The 19,783-nt window shown below is 33.5% G+C and overlaps 1 protein-coding gene across 1 annotated transcript; it reads right to left on the bottom strand.

The window, feature by feature from the left end:
• Positions 1-128: 128 nt before the first annotated feature.
• On the bottom strand, positions 129-7,951 carry LOC150100297 (proclotting enzyme-like). The gene is made up of 7 exons (XM_090402996.1): positions 7,776-7,951; positions 5,236-5,571; positions 4,667-4,743; positions 3,866-3,981; positions 3,459-3,736; positions 1,176-1,324; positions 129-735 (listed from the first exon to the last, which is right to left on the bottom strand). The coding sequence occupies exons 1-7, from the start codon at positions 7,852-7,854 to the stop codon at positions 574-576; spliced, it is 1,197 nt and encodes a 398-aa protein (XP_090259122.1). The 5' UTR covers positions 7,855-7,951; the 3' UTR covers positions 129-573.
• Between the last annotated feature and the right edge of the window lie 11,832 nt (positions 7,952-19,783).

Here is a 19,783-nt window from a genome sequence, read left to right as displayed (position 1 = left end):
TCAAAATTAATTTCAGAATAACATTCAAAGTAACAGTAACACCAATTCTGTTGGAACATTTTTATTTGAATAATTATTCCTAAACTTGCGACATCGTAATTGATAGTGAAATTAAAAAAAAAAAAAAATTTTTTTTAAAATACAGGAATTATTTTCAACAATATAAACATAAATTAAATTGAGTACTAGTATTGATTTTCTTTTTCGTGCATTTAGATTCTCAGTGAAAGATATTTTTAAAAATTTGAATGGAATATTGTGGAACAGGTGAGAACTCGAATTACTAATTTTAGTACTACAAAACGGGAACAGTAAATAAATAATATTAATATTAATTTAAATTAACACCATTGATGACTATGACATGATAATAAATATGACTCGAAAAATAAGTGCATTCCAATAAGTTTCTTATTAAGGCGTAAGAAATCCAAATGATGACGTATTCTTTTGTGCAACCATTAAAGATTACAGATCTTCTTGTACTTCAGATTGGTCACTTTATGTCACTCGCACTCAAATTCCGAATTGATATGCTTGGACGTGTTTCTTACAGAAATCTTTTGAAGGATTTTAAGACAAGTTTTCGTTGATCCAGTTTAGAAATTCAGTTACTCGAGTATACACTCCAGGATATCCTGGTTGACCACAAAGTCTTCCGAAAGATACGATGCCCATCTGATAATATCTGCCTGTCTGGCCCCAATGTGTTACGAGAGGTCCTCCGGAGTCTCCCTGAAATAAAATATTTTGTTAATTATCTTTATTAAATACATAAATTAGAATCTAATAACAGTTTAATTTTGAATAGAATAAAAAATATATTCTTTTAACATATGTGAAAAAAAAGTTCACTACTCATTATAAAAAGATGCACCACATAAAAACTCAATAAGTAGGTGAATGAAAAATTTTAAAGAAACTGGAACATTTAATCACCAACCACGATCTCGGAGACCAATGAATCAAACAAATGGATCGGTAGAGTCAGATCAATTGCTTGGCCATGGCGTTCGCCCGATCTAACTCCCACTAGATTTTTCTGTAGGGCAATATCAAAACACTTGTCTGTTCACTGATTCTGCCGTATTAATTATTATTTTTGTTTTCGATGCAGGTTTTAGTCCTATCTCATATGTTGATTTTGTGATTTGAAGTAGAAATATTCATTTTACCTGACAAGAATCTCGGCTTCCATCGTCCTCTCCAGCACACATATACACATTGGTGAAAACGGGTACTTCATTTTGATAAGCCGTCCTGCATTGCTCTTGATCCCATATCCTTATTTGTGCTTCCATTAGCACAACGCTAGATGGGCCATCTAAAAATAATAATAATAAAATCTTTATGATTGTTTATATTGAATAAATATTGTGATGTTTCTCTTTGATAAAAATAAATAATTAAAATGTTGAACCATATACAGTATCATTTTAACCTTACCTGCTCATCTGTTTACATGTAATTCAACATTGAAATGCTTTGAATGTAAGGGAGTTTATATTATTCTTATTATTACGTAACACTTCCAGGAAGTACAAAGACTCATCGAGGGAGGGCACCTACTCTACAACTCCCTGTCTCCACCACTTAATCCACCGACTACAACGAACCGCAACTACCATCATCATCTACACCAACGCCATCTACCGCCCATCATCACCACTAGTATTTTCACAGACAATCACAAACTTCCTTGGCTATGGCGGGATCAGAACCCGCAGCCTTTTGGCTGAATAGCGGATACGTTGACCACTCGGCCAACCAGGCAAGTGGATTCACCAATAACTTAATCACTTGTTTGCGAATTATATTTTTAATCGCAAAACGCTCAGAAAAATCGACTTTAGGGTTCTTATTATATCATACAGTAATACGAGCTTATAATTTGGAACACGAGTTGGCGGCAGTTGCCTGCCTTTGCTTTCGTTTCCTATAAGTTTATGACTCTTCGGAAATTTGAACTCAACGATCGGATGACGAAGGGTAAAAACCATCTTCCTACCGATTTCCAAAAAGTTAAGATTAAAAGAGTTCGGCTTACTCTCTTTAGGAAATGAAAATACATTCGAGTATTTATTTTTAATTTATTTTAAACTTTTCAAAACTTTAAAAACTAATATAAGGTGGTCTTTTTTTGAGTTAAACTTTCTGAATGCATGAATCCATTTTGAGTTCATTTATAGGTTTTTATTTGTTTAGAATTAAAACCACTAGGAATCGACATTTTTATCGCATACATTTCAGGTATAAATTATTTGGTATTCTTAATAGTAAAACTACAGTGATAATTATACATAATTCAAAAATGCGTTGGTAAGTATAATGAATTGAATTTTCCAAATATAAATTAAAAAAGTTTTGTATTGAATTCAGTTCTTCAATCGTGATTTTCTTTATCTAGAGAAGGCCGATTTTTCTGTCATGCTTGATTTCAAAACAAATAAAAATTTACAAATAAAAAGTATGCATTGTGGTAGAGAATTACGAATCTACCGGATAGCAGAGAAGGTTATATATGTAGTAGTTCCTTATCCAAATGGGTATCCTATATTAGGTAGGCTTTCTACCTGTCTATTAAATAAGTAGCAAACCTATGTTAGTCATGTAAGGGTTACGCAGAGAATAAGAATAGAGATATTTACGTATTAAAATTAATTTAATTAAGTAATTTTGAATGTTTAAAAATTCCACTTTAGCAATGCAGGACTAATAAAGCTGCTTTTATATCAATACAGTTTTATGTGTTATTTACATGTTAAAATATTTATAATACAGGGGCAGTGGTAAGTGGAGGCACCTGCATATTCTCAGATATGGATAACGAATTACCTTAAATTTGGCATGGGTGGTTGTATCCAAAATTATTATACGTCAGTTCAGAAAATATTTATTTTATTCACCATTATGTTCAAACATTTTGTAATTATATATAATATTAGAAAGAAATTTATAAACGAGCTCTGGTTTTTATTCCAAACTGTGAAATGTTTTAAAAGATTGGAGGCCTATTTATAATTTTGAACCGGTAATGCTGTGCGATTCTCATAATGTATTCTGTTCAGCAAAATGTAATTTTTTAAAAAAATTACTTCTTAGCTACAAAATAATGATGCTAATTACTCTTATTATAAGGAATCGAAAACGTTTTTCGTCTTTGACACTTTTTTATACTTTTCGCGTATACATATTAATAGGCAAAGTGATCGAAACCGATAGGTATTCAAATTCAAATTTTGGTTGAATTATTATCTTGATTCCTACATAGACGAACTGCATAGTGTTCTGATTGCAGTAGATTTATATTTCGAATTCAGTATTGAGTATTGATGTCGTTGTAGCATGCATACCAGGACTCAAGATACCAAAACACAGACAAATACCTATTTGTTAAGTAGTAAAAATCATCAGGAAATTAAGAACTAAATTTATAATAACAAATGATTATGACTTACTATATGATGTTGTTCCCCATCCAGCAATGAATGCATTTGTACCAGTTAACTGTCCTCCCCGGACGTTTTCGTAGGGCAGACAAACTGGACCGATCTTCGTTGTAAAATCAATCTCTCTACTTAAACGTAAGATAGCAATGTCGTTTCTATAAGTAGCTGTATCAAAATCTTCATGGATGGTTACTTGCTCTATAGTAGCATTGACTGGCTCTGCTCCATCATCATTTCTGGTTAAGTGGTGTTCACCGAGGCGAACTGTCAGCAATCTAGCTTCAAACCTAATGAAAATAGTCAACATCAAATAATATAGCTTGCGTGTGAGATCTTATTTAAAAAAATAACGTCATTAATATCGTATGCGGGCTAAAAAAGGAATATAAAAAAGGTTATGCAATAGTAATACTTACAGTTGTCCTCGGCTTCCAACGACGCAATGAGCTGCAGTTAGCACGTGTTGCCGGGTTATTAAACTTGCTCCGCATTCTGGCACATCTCGACGTCCTCGTCGAATGTAAAGCACAGCCTAGAAACAAATAAAATAGTTACTTTTCTAAAGGTCATCGTCCAGCTAGCGAAGTGCTTCTTTTTGTCTTGACATAAAGCAACAGTTTACAACTGTTGTTTTGTATCACAGCAATGAATATACTTAATATTAAATTAGCATGTTGCCTATGAAATATTAAAATGTACATTAAAATCAATGTTAAACAGTACAATTAGTTACCAGATTAGCACTTGGCTTATTAAATATTGAAATATACATCGAAACTCAACATACAAACTGCAATGAAACTCCATTGCAGTTTGCCTGTTTTGTATGATTGTGAGAAAAGATACAAGCCAGATGAAGATCAGGTTGTAAGTCTTCGAAGAATGGATAGAAAAATAATGAAATGCCTTTGCCAAAAATTACGTTAGAATGTTACTGTAGTCGCACCTAAGGCCACCGTAAACAACTAAGACAATTCATATGAGCAGCAATTTTGGAGGACTACACAAACTGGCAACATTGTATCTCAACCATAAAAATAACGTGTTTGTTTTGTTTTTAAATTTTACATATTTTCTTGAATTTAGGAGCGGCGAATAGTGATTGCCTAAGGGCCACTATACCCTAACCTCGGTCCCACGTATCCCATTGATCGAGAGGACTACTGAACAAATAAATTATGTAATAATATCATAGAAATTGCTCTACCAATACTTACTATCCATGGCCAACCGTTTACATCTGCTTCAACCCCTCCTACAACTCGGTTATGAGGAGAATTTGAGATACCGCATTCTGAAAGTAAACAAAATAATAAAATAAGCATTGAAGAAAAATATTTATCTGGTGAAAGAAATGAAAGGGATCGAAATACGGTACTTATTAATTATGATTGCTAAAATAATGAATTTATATTAATTGCAAAATCCTTTTTAATTCAATGAGTTTCTAGATACAATGTAAGCATGCTGCTTCCTTTTTCAAAAAGTTTTCATTACAACAACTCTGTTTATGCGACCTTTTATTATCCAATTTTCCAATGGGAAAATGTTGAGGCATGAGAAGATTTCTAAGCGGATGTATTCCTATAGATTATAAGCTTTTTGTATATATTTTAAACAAATTATGTCCCTGAACTATTTTGAACAGACCTCGTTTAATATCAGAATTAGTAAATAATTTTAGTCAAAATAAAAAAAAAATATAGTGTACTATATTAATAATATGAGGAGAAAAAGACATCTAAATACATTACATCTTGAAGATATAATGAAAATGGAGATTTACCTGTTGGTACAATGGAGGGCCTGATTATTGGAACAGGTACTTCCGCAGGAGGTGTAGTAACCGGTTGAAGGCTTACTGGAGGACTTGGTGGAGTAACCGGCTGAGGGCTTACTGGAGGACTTGGTGGAGTAACCGGCTGAGGGCTTACTGGAGGATTGGTTTGAGGTTCATTGCCTAATGGACAACAAAGTCTAGGAACGTCGTTCTCAAACCCACAAACGTAATTGCTTAATTCGTTAAAATCCATCCTTTGCAGCCCCGAACAACTTCCAAAAGCAAGGCATCTTCCAAGTTGACCATTGGGAGTCGTACAGCTATCATCGTCAATGAATCTAACTGGAAAGAAAAAAGTGGATAAATAAAATCTACATATTATTGCTTAAGAGTCAAAGATAACTACCATTAAAATGCCATTTCGGTGTGTGTGTGTGTGTGTGTGTGTGTGTGTGTGTGTGTGTGTGTGTGTGTGTGTGTGTGTGTGTGTGTGTGTGTGTGTGTGTGTGTGTGTGTGTGTGTGTGTGTGTGCGTGTGTGCGCGCGCGCGCGCGGACGAACAAGGGAACTCGAGCATAATAACCATCCCTTTTAGTGACTAGAGCTTTTATCTGCGTATGTTCGATTTCATAACATATATTAGTGGTTTTTTGTAAATGACCTGAATTATTCTCGGTTAAGACATATCAGCAGCTTCTACACGAAACGATGCCAATGACCATTTGATCTCTTTGTCAATAAAAGTGGTCTCTCTCTCTCTCTCATTAGCCAATTAATGCAAATATAAGTATGCTTCTTTCGGATCGTCTTGTGATCTACATCTTATGAAAGTAAGTGCTGTGACATAATTACTAAATGATTAGAAACAGTCGACATATAAAAATCTAGTAGAATCATATAGTTGAAACAAACCGTGTCATGTAACTAAAGCTGCGTACAGTTTAATTGTAGATAGCCCATTTAAGGATATCAATAGCTTTAGTCCTTTTGTGACAACTATTTAAATACTGCTGTTCGTTGATAATGAGAAAAATAGATTTTTAATGTGGTAAAATAATGAAATTCCTGTACATGTTGAACAAGAGAAAGTAGTTCGGCATAATTAGGCTTAGGATTTGTTAGCCATGCTGTGTAATTTCTAAAGCTTGAAGAAATTGCATTAAGAAGGGGGAAAAAAAGAGTATGTTTTTATGATCCTTGAAAATGCACATGACAAAGCCCGTATAGAATACTAGCCATCACAATAGATGTAAATATATCCATCCATCCATTCATCGTGGTCCTAACAGGCACTTAGCGCCCACGACTTTCCACGTATTCTTGGCCTTCGCAATCGCAAACCGTAACTCGAGGATAAGGTTGTTATCCCTATACCTCCCGATGTAAATATATACCTAAGGAAATATTTGTAAAAAAAAAACGTGTTGTACAGAAATTTCTACACCTTTTTAAGTAAGTCGAATACACAAAGACGCTTCAAACGAGAATACTCGGACTGGCTTATTTCGTTTGACTTTCCTATTGTTTGTAATCACTGGTGCAAGACAACATACGCACCTTCACGCCCAGTGGGCTGCCTACTAATTCGGCTCCAATGAACCTGTGATTCTTGAAAAAGTGACACATTATAGGAGACAGAGAAAAAGATTTCATTTATATTTTTTTCCTTAAGCAGAGAATTTTGAAATGCTTCCTTAACATTCACAGTCTGTGTTGTGAATATTAATTTTTTTCCTTGTTTAGGAATTTTCGTTTCCATGGTATTATTTTTCACTCCCACACGACATTGCGAAAGACAAGTGGCGCAAGATCTCTATGTTAAGTTAGCAAAACAAATGAACAGTGTTCTTTCAAGATATTTACACCTTTTGAGAGATAAGAGTAATCTATCTTGACACTATCTTTGAATATCGCATAGTTAACAGTGGGACGTGGAAAATCTTTAGTAACAGGAGGAATAAATTATTCCTGAGCTTCTTAAAAGGATAGGACTTCGTACAAACTTTAGGAACTAAACAATGTGGACAAAAGTAACCAAATGACTTTGACTGTAATGGATAAATGTGTACTGGATTCAATACATAATTTGTAAAACGAAATAAAACACTGAATAGCATAAATACGTCTGTTGTGTTAGATTTGCAAAGTTACAACAAACATCGTATGGAGATTAAAACAAAGCCAAGAAATGTGCAAATGTAAGGATGGTTTTGAAATCAATAAAACCGTACTTATATAAATATTAAGGATGTTTGGAGGTTAATTTCAGTTGCTTTATCTTATCCTGAGATACAGGGTGGCCCATAAGTCACGAAAGGTGGTTAAACATTTAATCTTTTTTATTTATTAATTATCTTTATTATTTTTTGTTATAACTGGAATAGCAAGAAGTTGAAACATCTTCTCTTGATGACCAACTCTATAATTTAATATTTTATATTTGTATATAATTTATCGACTTTGTAATATGATAAATAAATGTCAATAATATGTTTCAAATGCGTTGATACCAATTCTGAAATTTCAAGTTTACAAATAATAACTTACTTTGTCTTTTTTTCCTCAATGAGAGACCTTGGGTAACTGCTAATAACAGAATGAAAAATAATTTTGCTGTAAGTGTCATAGTTTACCAGTTTCTGGAAGAAACAAACAAACAAATCGGGATGTAATTTGTGTAATAAACTTATATAGAAAATTATTTTAGATAATTTGTACAAAATATAATATTTAACTACTGGATATAACTTAAATTTTAAATCTATAACCCTCCGAGACTTTGAAAAGTTTATTGTTCTTTACAACATTCGTTGAAACCACTGAAGATCCCACCCTTCCTCTGCGCTACGAGATTTCGCAGGATGCCTCTGTGAGGAAGTACTTCATATCCTTGTCTTTCCTTGTACAAAAGAAGGAGCTAGTTTGAAATTGAAGTATTTATTTTATTACTTTATCACATACCCTAATTGCAGACTCATCGCGCTCAGTATTTCAAAGCAATCAAGATGAATGAATAAATGAGTCAATATTACGTTACTTCTTCGCGATTTGCGAAATTTATATATCGAAAGAATAAAGATATTGCCTTCATTTACATTCCCCAACAGATTTAAAAAAAAAAAAAAAAAAAACTACGTCCCTTCTGCGTTTGCGTTTCGGGCGTATTCTTAATATAATCAGAACTGTCTGCTCAAGGAAATACTTCCGGATGCTGTGCGGTAACTTATGATAACGACCATCCCATCCGTTAAGACTGTCGTAGGAAAGACTCCTACAATGTTGAGTAAATGTTAATTATTTAATTTTTTTTATTTTGCTTTATTCTCCAATATCACACAATATTTCATCTAAAGATATCCTTATACTCTGAAGATATCCTTATATCCTTATACACTGAAGATATCCTTATACTCTGAAGATATCCTTATATCCTTATACACTGAAGATATCCTTATACTCTGAAGATATCCTTATATCCTTATACACTGAAGATATCATTATACTCTGAAGATATCCTTATACTCTGAAGATGTGATTGCGTCCATTCTTATGGACACAATCGCATAATACGAATTTTTTGAACAAAAAATTCAGAGAGAGAGCGGTTAATACATACGGTGGCACGAACACCATCATTCGAAAGCTTGCACGATGTAGGGGATCACGAAATTTATCCTTTTTTGTCAAAGTTCGGCGAAAGTTCCACAATAAAACTTCAGAAGTACGAATATAATGGAACATGTTTTGAAATATGAGATAGTAAAGGGACATGCAGCCAGTCGAAAAAGATATCCCTAGCGAGAACTGATCCGTTATGTACAAACGGTGACATGCAAGACTGTAAAACGATCAAACATTGGATAAAGTGGATACATCACGTACAGTTAGCCATGCGTGTGAACTCACAGCTAACTAAATACGGGAATTTTAATGCCATTAGATATTTAAAAACTTGCCAAACTGTTATTTAAAAACACTGTGTTGGTGAAGCATTGCATGTTGATGTATTACTACTTAAAAATAAAAAAAAATAAAAATGGTACATTTATTATTTATATATCGTGTTATTATATAATAACACGATATATATATATCGTGTTATGAACTACTGCTAAAAATTATATAAAGGAATTTCTTCATTGCTGTATACTCTCCCGGGATTTGTTACTATCATAACTGGCTGGCATAAGATCTGCCCAAGATGATTAGAAACGGCGGATTTCCTTTTCTGCACGCAGACCTCAGATAAATCCCGGAATACCCCCTCTCTACTCTCATCTACCGTTGCTTGTATTATAAAGCACTTAATAAATGCTTGCCGCAACTGACTTTCCGATTTCTTTGGCTCTTTTCAAAAGTTAAGCCAAAGACGTTTTATTTGGCACTGATAATTCAAACGTAATTTTTATAAAAAAAAATGAATTTAGATTAATGTCCAGAATATATTACTAAATGCAGTGATGTGATCACTGCAAAATATAAGCGTATGCGAAGTCCAATTGAGATTATTTTAGTAAGGTCCCTAATGTAAGAGAATTACGTATCGAGAATATATGCTATTAAATACCATTAAAATTAAATAATATATTTATTACTTTTGCAACAAAATAAACTAATTGTTAAAATCTTTTCTTGCTTTTTTGCTCAGCAAAATCTTCCAAAATTTTATCAACTTTTAAATTTGTCGCTTCGAGACCCAAATGGTCTAATCAACTTAAGACCATCACTGATAAAAGAGGGAAACCAGCTGCTTACCGATTTCCTAAACATTATAGGAAGTAATGACAACCACTCTTTTTACAATAAAAAGGCATTACAGGATTTATTTATATGATACTTTGTACATGATTTAAATTCGCATTCTAAGAAAGACTTTAATTAATTTTTCAAAAAATTTTAAAATTTTTAAGTAGTAACTAAACCAGCATTATATTGGTAAGTGATGTCTGAATATAATAAATTAAATAATAGCGCGTGCGTACGTACATACAATTACATTTATTATTAACATAACACTTACCAATATTTCGACAACCTTCTTGTATCCTGTTTTATTCAATTTACTATCTAGACAGCGGAGTGGAATTATATATATACGCAAACCTTCGACCAATCAGTAACCACTTACTTTTGAATCTCTTTATCTTTCTGTAGAAATGCGTGCTTTTTTTTTCGAAGAAGCGCGCTTTGTTCGTTGTATGCCAGTGGGAATTTGGTGGCCTTCCCAACACTAAGAATTAGATCACAGGATATTCGAACTTCCTATGTAAATAACTTTGCACTATATGATTACTGCGGTTTTTTTTCCTTGAAAGACAATGCTTTATATCCGACTTTTACTACCGGCGATTTCCCAAGGTTGGTGAAGTAGACTGAGTCGGAAAGGGGTAGGGGGATAGGAACTCCCCCTAAATACAAATTTTACACTTAATGATGAAGCAAGCAGAGTAAGCGTACCTGTCTATGATGTCACGCAGTAAATGTTGAAACAAAGCCCGTGATTCCATCTACATAAAAGGAATGGAAGACTGCTGACAGCGTGGCTTCCTAAATGTAGGTTGATAATGAGCTATTTGCCTAAGGCTTTTAGCAATTCAGATAACATTTTTATTGCTTTTCTTATAATTGTTTGTATAAAGGATAATTAAATTGACAAATTTGGCCTTTTATGATCGGTTTTTATTCACTCATCTGTTTTATTAATGGAAAGAATAAAATGCTTCCTGTTAAACTTTTTTTTTTTTTTTTAATTTCTTGGAACTTTGAATTTGTAGAATTTTGGACTTGCAAAACATACCATGAAGTGTGGAAAATTAGTATAATTGATATTTTTGAAGACTTGATTACCAAAAATAAAAATAAAAATCTTCGTTGACAATATGGTATTGGGCAAGATTATACAGTATTGCATCATTCCAGTTGTGCAATTGCAAAAGCACGTGGACATTTTGTAAACAATAGAATAAAATAAAATACTCGTCTCCATCCAGATTAAACTTAAATTTTTTTTATTTACTTCAAAGCATTTTTTTGACAAAACAAGTTGTACATGGTGTCTTTTATTAGCACTCATGTGCATAAAATTGGATCCATCTCATTTCCTTGTGGGTTTTCCTTCCTAATGATTGATTTGATTGGTTTAAAAAAATACTTGGAGAAGCTCCGTAGCTTAACATTAATTCAGACTTTAAAAAAAAATAACAGAAACAATCTCAATATATCTTTCGTATTTTAACCTTGATTTGAGTGATGGGAGCATTTCATTTTAATTAATCTATTTCTATCCATGGTCTCTGGAAATAATTTAAAAAAAAAAAAATAGGAGCTCTGCCTGCTTAGACGACTCAGTTTCGCTTGGAACATATAGAATGCCACCAAAAAGGGAAGTTTAAATTTTACAGGCAGGATGCTTAGCGTAATGACAGTACTGAGCGCTAGTTTTGTACTACACATAAAGACAGCAATCAACTAATCTAAAATGCAAGAGAAGTCAATTCCATTTCCTTGTGGTTTTCCTTCCACGATCATTGCGACACCGATTATTCTTAATGATTCAGATTATTTGATTTATTTCAACTCTTTCTACTCTGGTGTTAAAAACCTAAGGACGACACGATTTCTGAATATTGCAACCTCAAATTCAGACGAATCAGCTTGTGGCAATTTGTATAGCTGGCAATTTCGAATTAGAAAGTGAGGACATATTCAAAATTTCGAATCGTCCACAAAGGGGGTCACGTGATAACACTCGATAGGATAAAAAGCAAAAAGCCTGAGCTAAGCGAATTGTGTTTGAAGGAAGCTCCTTTCGCGAAGGAATAAAGTTGTAAACTTGGATGTCTTGTAATGTCTCAAAGAAATCATCTATATGATTTCGCGAGGGGAAGAAAATTAATGATATTGCCAGAGTTTAGAATCTCACATAGTTTTGTATCCAGCTCTGGACAGCGTTTCAAATCAATGGAATGTGTTCTAGACGTTTGCTAAGAGGTTGCTCTCGCTCTACCACCGATCATGAAGACAGATTTTGGTTTATAAAAGCAAAACGTAATCGACGCACCACAGCAGATCAGTTTGCAAGTTGGCTTCATTCACAGGTAAGCAGATATCTCGGCAAACTATGACAAGTAGGCCTATGTGCCCGAAGACCTATAGTCTGAGTCCCTTTATCCACAGCTCATCGTAGAGCATGTTTTCAGTGGTGTTGTATTCCATAAAAATTGAACAAGGCACCAATGGGCTAATGCACTTTTAACAGATGAGAGTCGATTTGTTTTTCCTCCGATTCTAGACGACACTTTATCTCGCGTGAAAGTGGTACTGCTTGACCATCACGAGAATGTTCTTTTAAGGGATAGATACGGCGGTGGTGGAGTCATGGTGCAGGAAAGTATTATGCAGGACGCACGGAGCTACAACTACGGGAAAAAGGGACTATGACTGGTGAACGACATTGCAACGAAGTTCTTCCACGTCATATGCGATTGTTCTGCGGTGCTGTAGGCGAAGAATTCATTTTTATGGATGGCAATGCCACACCACATCGTACACGAGCAGTGGAGATACTTCTGAAAACCGAGGATATTATTGAATCGAGTGGCCAACATGCTCTCCCCAGATCTCAACCTCACCCCATAAAACACGTTTGGGACGCAATAGGGAGGTGCATTTCGAAATTCCCTTCCAGACAACAAAGCCTTACCCTTGTGCTGAAAGAGGACTAGGCCAGTTTGCCTGAAGAACTTGTGAATCACTTGGTGCTAAGTATTGTACGAAGTTGTGAGAGCTGCATCGCATTTCGGACTGGATTTATTCCATACTGAAATGTTTCTCCGCATAGTTTTCTGCAAGCACTGCACATTAATTCCTTAACTACATCCTTAGGACATTTGTAAGTTGAGCCAAAAATGTATCGCAATTTAATTTGTATGAAATTTATAAAAATTTGTTGTGTAATATAATTTATTAGTAGGCTGACAATAAATTTATGTCCACATTTGACTGTAGTCAAGAAACCTTTTTCATATACAAGTAAAAATATAGTTTCGTCTTTAGCTTTTGGATGTACATGAAAATTTGTCAAGTTGTTTCACGCGAGCCAATTTGTAGTAGAAACTGTAAGGAAATTCGTAGCAAAAATGGCTCTGTGTTTGTTAAATGGTGTCATACACGAATGGTTTTACTGAACGTATCATTTTGACGATAGTCTGGATTCATTTCTTTACTAAACACATTTTTTAAAGACCGACCCAGCTGTGATTGTGTTGTAAGGAACAAGTTCTGCTTGCCGGTTTGAGTTTGTGAGTGAATTATCAAAATGAACTTCTACCGTTTAGTATACATAAACTATAACGGGATACAGAATAACTTACTTGGAAACTGGAACCACTGGAAACTTGCACAAGTCATTGCATCATCAACAAATGTTGTTTACTTTCATTTGTTAAATAGAAAATATCAACTTTTCCAGCTCAACACAATACTTGGTCAAATTCATTTTAACTCTCGCTGAAATCACTCGCGACCACCTTTGCCGGTGCAGGATGTCTCTTCGCACGAGACCCACACTGACCATTCACGCGATACCTCTCCTATCTCTCCTTGAACTAATTCGCCGACTAATCAATTAAGGCTTCCTCTAGCATTTCGCTCCATTCATTCATCACTCTCCAAGCAAATATATATATATATATATATATATATATATATATATATATTCTTCGCACCCTTGTTAACTACACTATTACACAACTCCCAGGGGATGATCCCCTTTCTTTTATCCTGTCTTGTTATATATTAGAACATTTCTTCGGCTTCTACTCTATTAAAAATAAATAAAATTTCAGTGATGGTATATTTCTATCATATCCTATCTTTTCTGCTTATCTACTTATCTACTTATTTTCTGCTTATTTTCTGCCTATCATCACAAGAGGTGCTCCACAGACCATTTATCATTTTGGTCATTCGCGTCTGGAGCCAGGCGACAAGTCTCTAAATAACACTCGAGATATGGCCTTTTAAAAGAAGGATAGAACCTTCGTATCTCCTAATATTTGCGTATTAGTTATAGCTGGTTGACTTTTACCTACGATACTGTGTACGAAAGTTTTTATTTTATTATTTTTTAAAATATGTAGCTATGTAATGTGTCAGTCACACATATGAAGCAAATATTGTCTGTTTATTATCTGTCTTTAATATTTTCATAGTTTTAAGTGAAAATTTACTCGATGTTGTGGTTTAAAGGTTTGTGTTCTAAATAACACGAAATGAATAAACACACTGGTTTACCCGATCTACTTTGAAACTGAACTAAACTCTGAATTCGTAAACTCATCGTAACGTTAATAGCCACCAGAAATATAGTGCGATTATGTAAATTCCGAAATCGGTGTTGTAGAAACGTTACAGAGCTGTCTAAAACTTTTATTTGGAAATATTTTGGTGTGGTAACTGTTCTAACGGGTGATTATGTAGCCGAGACTTCAATGTTTAGCTACCACGTTTTAATAGTTGATTGGTTTTATTTTCATTTTGTATGTGCGATACTTTTACTGCCTCTATTAAATCCTAGAATTATAATATAAATAGAAAGTTATATATTCCTATATTATTAAAGCAGTTTGATCCACCTCAAGGATCTGTTATCAATTGTTTCATTATCGACAGCCCAGGGAACGATATTTGCAGGCATTGTATGAGTTGTGTATTTACTAATTAAACAGATTACACAAATTATAATATATGTTAGCGTATTATGATACAACAGTGTGAGGTCCATACAGACAGGTGCGAATACCATATTATGAAACCAAAGCAAAATATACACTGGACGAAGCAAAGGACGAACTACATTTTTACCTGTATATGAAAATAGTCATGACTACAGCCCAATGTCGACATAAATTTATTGCTTACATACTAATAAATTATATTACACAAAAAATGTGTAATAAATTTCTGACAAATTAAATTTCAATACGCTTTTGGCAAAAGTTGCAAATTTCCCAAGGACTTAGATGGATGGGCGAGGAGTAACAATCAGAGAGATTATAGCTTAGGTTAGTATTAAGGTGGACCGGAGCAAAAGCATTATAGCTAACATCTAGAAGCATGTAAGAGACATGGTGTAGGGTAGAACTAGAGCCATAGACAATGTCTCTTACATGCTATACGAAAAGGCTCTTCGATGAATTTTTCCGTCTGAATACGGCACATTCTGTTACACCAAAGGGGGTAAACGACTAAATATTTTAAGCTGTCATGTTTAGGTTTTGCTCTACCAAGTAAGGAACGGAGTTTGGTTAGATAAGTGAAAGAAGTGCGGATGCTTCTATTTTTTAAGAATTTTGGCACACTATGGTGAAATGTAGCTGATATATGTACGGAAGAGAAATATTACCTTTTGCATTCTCTTCAATACTGTGAACAGGTCGATTAAACGGGAGTTTATTAATAGCCTGCTTACAATAACCGTTCTTCTGGAAGGTTCTTAGAAAAACTTTAATTCTTTGGTTGTCTCTTCTTCACTAAGGAGGGAGTTAGCACGTTCATCCAATGCACAAATAATGCCAAGGTTTTGGGGCGGATAATGATGAGATTGTGCATGGAGCTATCTGTTGATATATAGATCGCCTGTAAATAGAGATCTTCCGTTTTTCTAAGTAATGTATAATTTTAACATCTAGGAACGAGAGAGAGAACCGCGAACTTCCAACTCCGAAGTAAATTGTATTCTTGAGGGTTGATTGTTGAGATCGTTCAGGAACTCTTATAGAATCTGGACCATGGCTCCAAATTAAGAAAACATCATTAATATACCTTCTTCTATAATCTTGGTTTTAATAGGAAGGAACTGATTGCTTTTCCCTCAAAGGTTTCTAAGTATATATTTGCCAGTGTAGGATATAAAGGGTTGCTCATAGTCAAGCCCAAATTCTGTTTGTAAGTAGTGTTTTTAATCAGGAAGCAACCAGAATTTACGCAATGAGTCAGGAATGGCATAACTTTTTTTATATAACTTATCTTTTAGAAGAATTAATACCTCTTCCATGGGCACATTCCTTTAACGCTTTCATTGCTAACCTGAAAATTAGAATTTCGTGTGGTGGCCAAATTTTTTTTATTTTTTTATTTAGTTAGCGACGTCAACGCGATAACGCGTGATCGGCAGTTTGGCGAGAACTCGCATCGCGCGATAGGCAATGAACATGTTAAGAGATAAGTTATCTAAAATATCACTCCTCACCTATTGCGTGCATGTTATGCGAGGAATAAAAAACATACTTTGATGAAAACTGCTAATTTCGTGAGTCAATAAACTGACATCTTGAGGAAATAAGATGTTATACAAAACGTTTAGAAACTAATTTATCTCGATATATATATATATATATATATATATATATATATATATATATATATATATATATATATATATATATATATATATATATATATATATATATATGTAACCATTATTACATACGGATTATACACATACCGGTCACTGAATTAGTAACTTCAGAAATCGTTCCTCACAGAATGTCTTAGGACTACAGTTACGCCGCTTAGCAAGCAATGTAGATTATTTTTCCACTGATTAAACAACCGGAATATCTCACTTTTTTGAGAAACCAGTCATCTCTGCTGTTTTCAAAATCGTGGCTCCAGCGTACACCCACAATAAACTCTTCGTCAAACTCCGAAAGATCTTTTGTTTTATCCATTGTCATCAACACTAGTGACGATTACTGACTAGCAGCATTCCAAAATAGTTGTCCAGAACACCGTGACACCTGACCAAGTATTTTGCATAAACACTGCATAAGTGACGTTTACGTACATGTGAATAAAAGTTTTTAATTCAAGAAAGTTTGTGTAGATTACTGTATTTCTCTGCGTGAGTTTGGAGTTTCATATTAATTTCAGTTGTCCATAACAGCAATTTTATAGAGAAAAGTTACAGCTCTAGCTATAAATAGCTGATAACCTTAATTTTCTTGGTATTACATACATGGTTGGAGAAAAATCATTCGGCTGTTGTATTGATTAGATTAGATTCAGTTAAGTTAATGTTGTGGTTAGGGTTATTTATTTATATATATATAGTTTTTTATATATAGAGAGAGAATTGCTTGTATTATTCATTAGACAGCTCCAGTATTACATGCGAACCACAACTAAAGTAGCCGAAACTGTTTTGGAGATGATTCGATATCCACGGAAGAAATGATTCGACCATATCCACCTTTTTTGTTCTGTGGACAATTTTGGGAGAAAATTACTATTACACAGTGGACTCCTATCATTTCCCAATACCGAAAAGTCGAAAACGCAATAACTCAGTCTTTATGCTGGACTTGCTAAAGTAGGCAACTTGCTGGACACTTTGCCAGGAGGTCGGATTTGTAGATAGTGTGCAGTTGAGTGGGGATCTCGCACTTGCAACTCGATCCCTCATGAATTGCTATCTGGGAGATGCTGAAAAACGAAGATTGGACTCTTAAAATTAAGAATAGCGACCCAGTGCAATTTCAATTTAAAGTGTTTTTTTTTTTTGTTTTGTTTAATACATTTTTCTTTGATAATTTACTAATATAATCTAATATTTATTTATGTATAAACGCACGCATTAACAGCCCAGTGACTTTTCGCCAACTTCGTAAATTTATAAAAAAACGCAATTTTGAAGTTAAAAATTTTCTCCATCCACAATTTCGATACTCTGAAAATCTCGATTCAGTAGGAATGCTACAACACCTATATGCACAACAGAAGGATAAATCATGACATAAGCTATAGGCGTTGTATTGGACTTCTTTATTCACGAAGAATGCCTTTCGTCATAGCAGTTTGTGATTTTGGTATTAGATGCTGAATTTAGCATACCACGCGTTAAATCATTATTGCAACATATTACTTGTAGAAGCATTTTGTGTTTAGTTTTTTTTAACTTAACTCATTTTTGTATATTTCCTAAACAAAAGTCCGCTATTTAGTTTAAATACTATTTAATAACTTAAACTTTGTCGAATCTTAAATATTGTTTTGTAATTGTTTTCTATGAGAATTGAGTTTTAGGGGTGGAGGGGTAAAAATCTCGCTCAACTGCACTTGTGATATCGTACTCGATGTCACAAGTGCGATGAGTTAGAAATTTGATAATTAAAAAGTGATTTTTAATAAATCTTATTTCTTTCACTTGTGCGTACGATTATTAATAAGATTCCCGCAATATGTAGTACAATTTTAATCACGCATTCATTTTGCTAAATAAACCGAATATACAAAATATTTATTTAAAAAAATGGTGCTGCTAGAAATTGATACTTCAAGCAGTCAAAGTTGTGTTACTGGCTGCATAAATTAGCATCGAGTAATTTTTCAGATTTATTCGAGATTCACAATTTTTTTATTTATTTTTTTTTTTGTGGGAGGGGGGAGTGTTTATGATTTATATACACAGCTGTGCAAGGTAATAATAATCTTAAACAAGACGAAGAAAATTTGATTGCTAGAAATGCATCTCATAAACTAATATCAATTGCAGTTGAGTATTCAATGCACTGCAGGAAATACAAGATTCGTCAGAAATCTCTTAATTAGATTTAGAGGGTAAAAAGTGATGTCTGAATACGTATTCTATCGACTTGATGAATTTCGATAACTACAGTATGTATGAGGGGGTTAGTACGCACAGTTTTTACTTAGCTGTGCTCTACTCGACTGTTTATCGGCATAATTGCAGAAAAAGTGACAGTTGACAGAGTAAATGCATCGTTATAAAAGTTACTTTCTTCAAAAATATTTTTTTAAAAAACTGACGCTAATCTCATTATGTTTGCGAATAATTCGAATGTGCAGAATTTAATTATTGGGATTTAAATTCCACAATAAAGCAATTTTTATTAAAAGAATGAAAACATAATGAGACCTGATCAATTTTTCTATTAATGTTAGTCTTACGAATCTTTGAATATTAAAACTGGAAGAGGGAAACACCTCTAGAGAAAATTAGTTGTAATGAAATAAAGGAAACAAATTCTATTTGAATACTTTTATTTTGACAAACATCGTCTGACATATTTTTTAACTGAAATAAAACATAAAATTGGACTGAAGAAATGACTTTAATATAACATATACTAAATGGGCATGAATATAATGAAATTTTAACGTCAAAAGATGTTTTGAGTAGTTTTTCAATAGTTTTTAACTTTATTTAAAATCAAACATGAATGAATGAATCTATTACTTGTTTTTTTTTTTTAAGCGAAATGATTGTATGAAAGAACTAAAAGTCATGCCGATTTTTAATTTCGTTTTTGAAGATGATATTTTCGACTTATTTTTGGAACTAAAATTAGAACGCTGCTTTTAATAATACAAATATTTATTTAATGAATAACACGGATGATCCATGATGAGATAATAAATATAACACGAATAATAAGTACGTGCCGGATAACAGTTGGAGATACTTACAAAAGCGTAAGAATCCCAATGAGATAAATCGGATATAAAAAAAAAAGAAAGTTCTTCATAAAATA

The sequence above is a fragment of the Typopeltis vanoorti genome, chromosome 13 (genome assembly GCF_054136105.1).
Source record: "Typopeltis vanoorti isolate ZY-2024b chromosome 13, IOZ_Tvanoo_1.0, whole genome shotgun sequence".
Taxonomy (NCBI): Eukaryota; Metazoa; Arthropoda; class Arachnida; order Uropygi; family Thelyphonidae; genus Typopeltis; species Typopeltis vanoorti.
The sequence above is the reverse complement of the archived record's forward strand: the minus strand, read 5'-3'. Positions and strand labels throughout refer to the sequence as shown.

Bases quoted from the DNA above. Each gene is read 5' to 3' on its own strand.
- LOC150100297 (XM_090402996.1), bottom strand. From the start codon at position 7,854: ATGACACTTACAGCAAAATTATTTTTCATTCTGTTATTAGCAGTTACC. The intron at 1,325-3,458 runs GTAAGTCATAAT...TATTATTTTTAG, and splicing joins ATGGGGAACAACATCATATA to ATGGCCCATCTAGCGTTGTG. The intron at 736-1,175 runs GTAAAATGAATA...ATTTTATTTCAG, and splicing joins GAAGCCGAGATTCTTGTCAG to GGAGACTCCGGAGGACCTCT.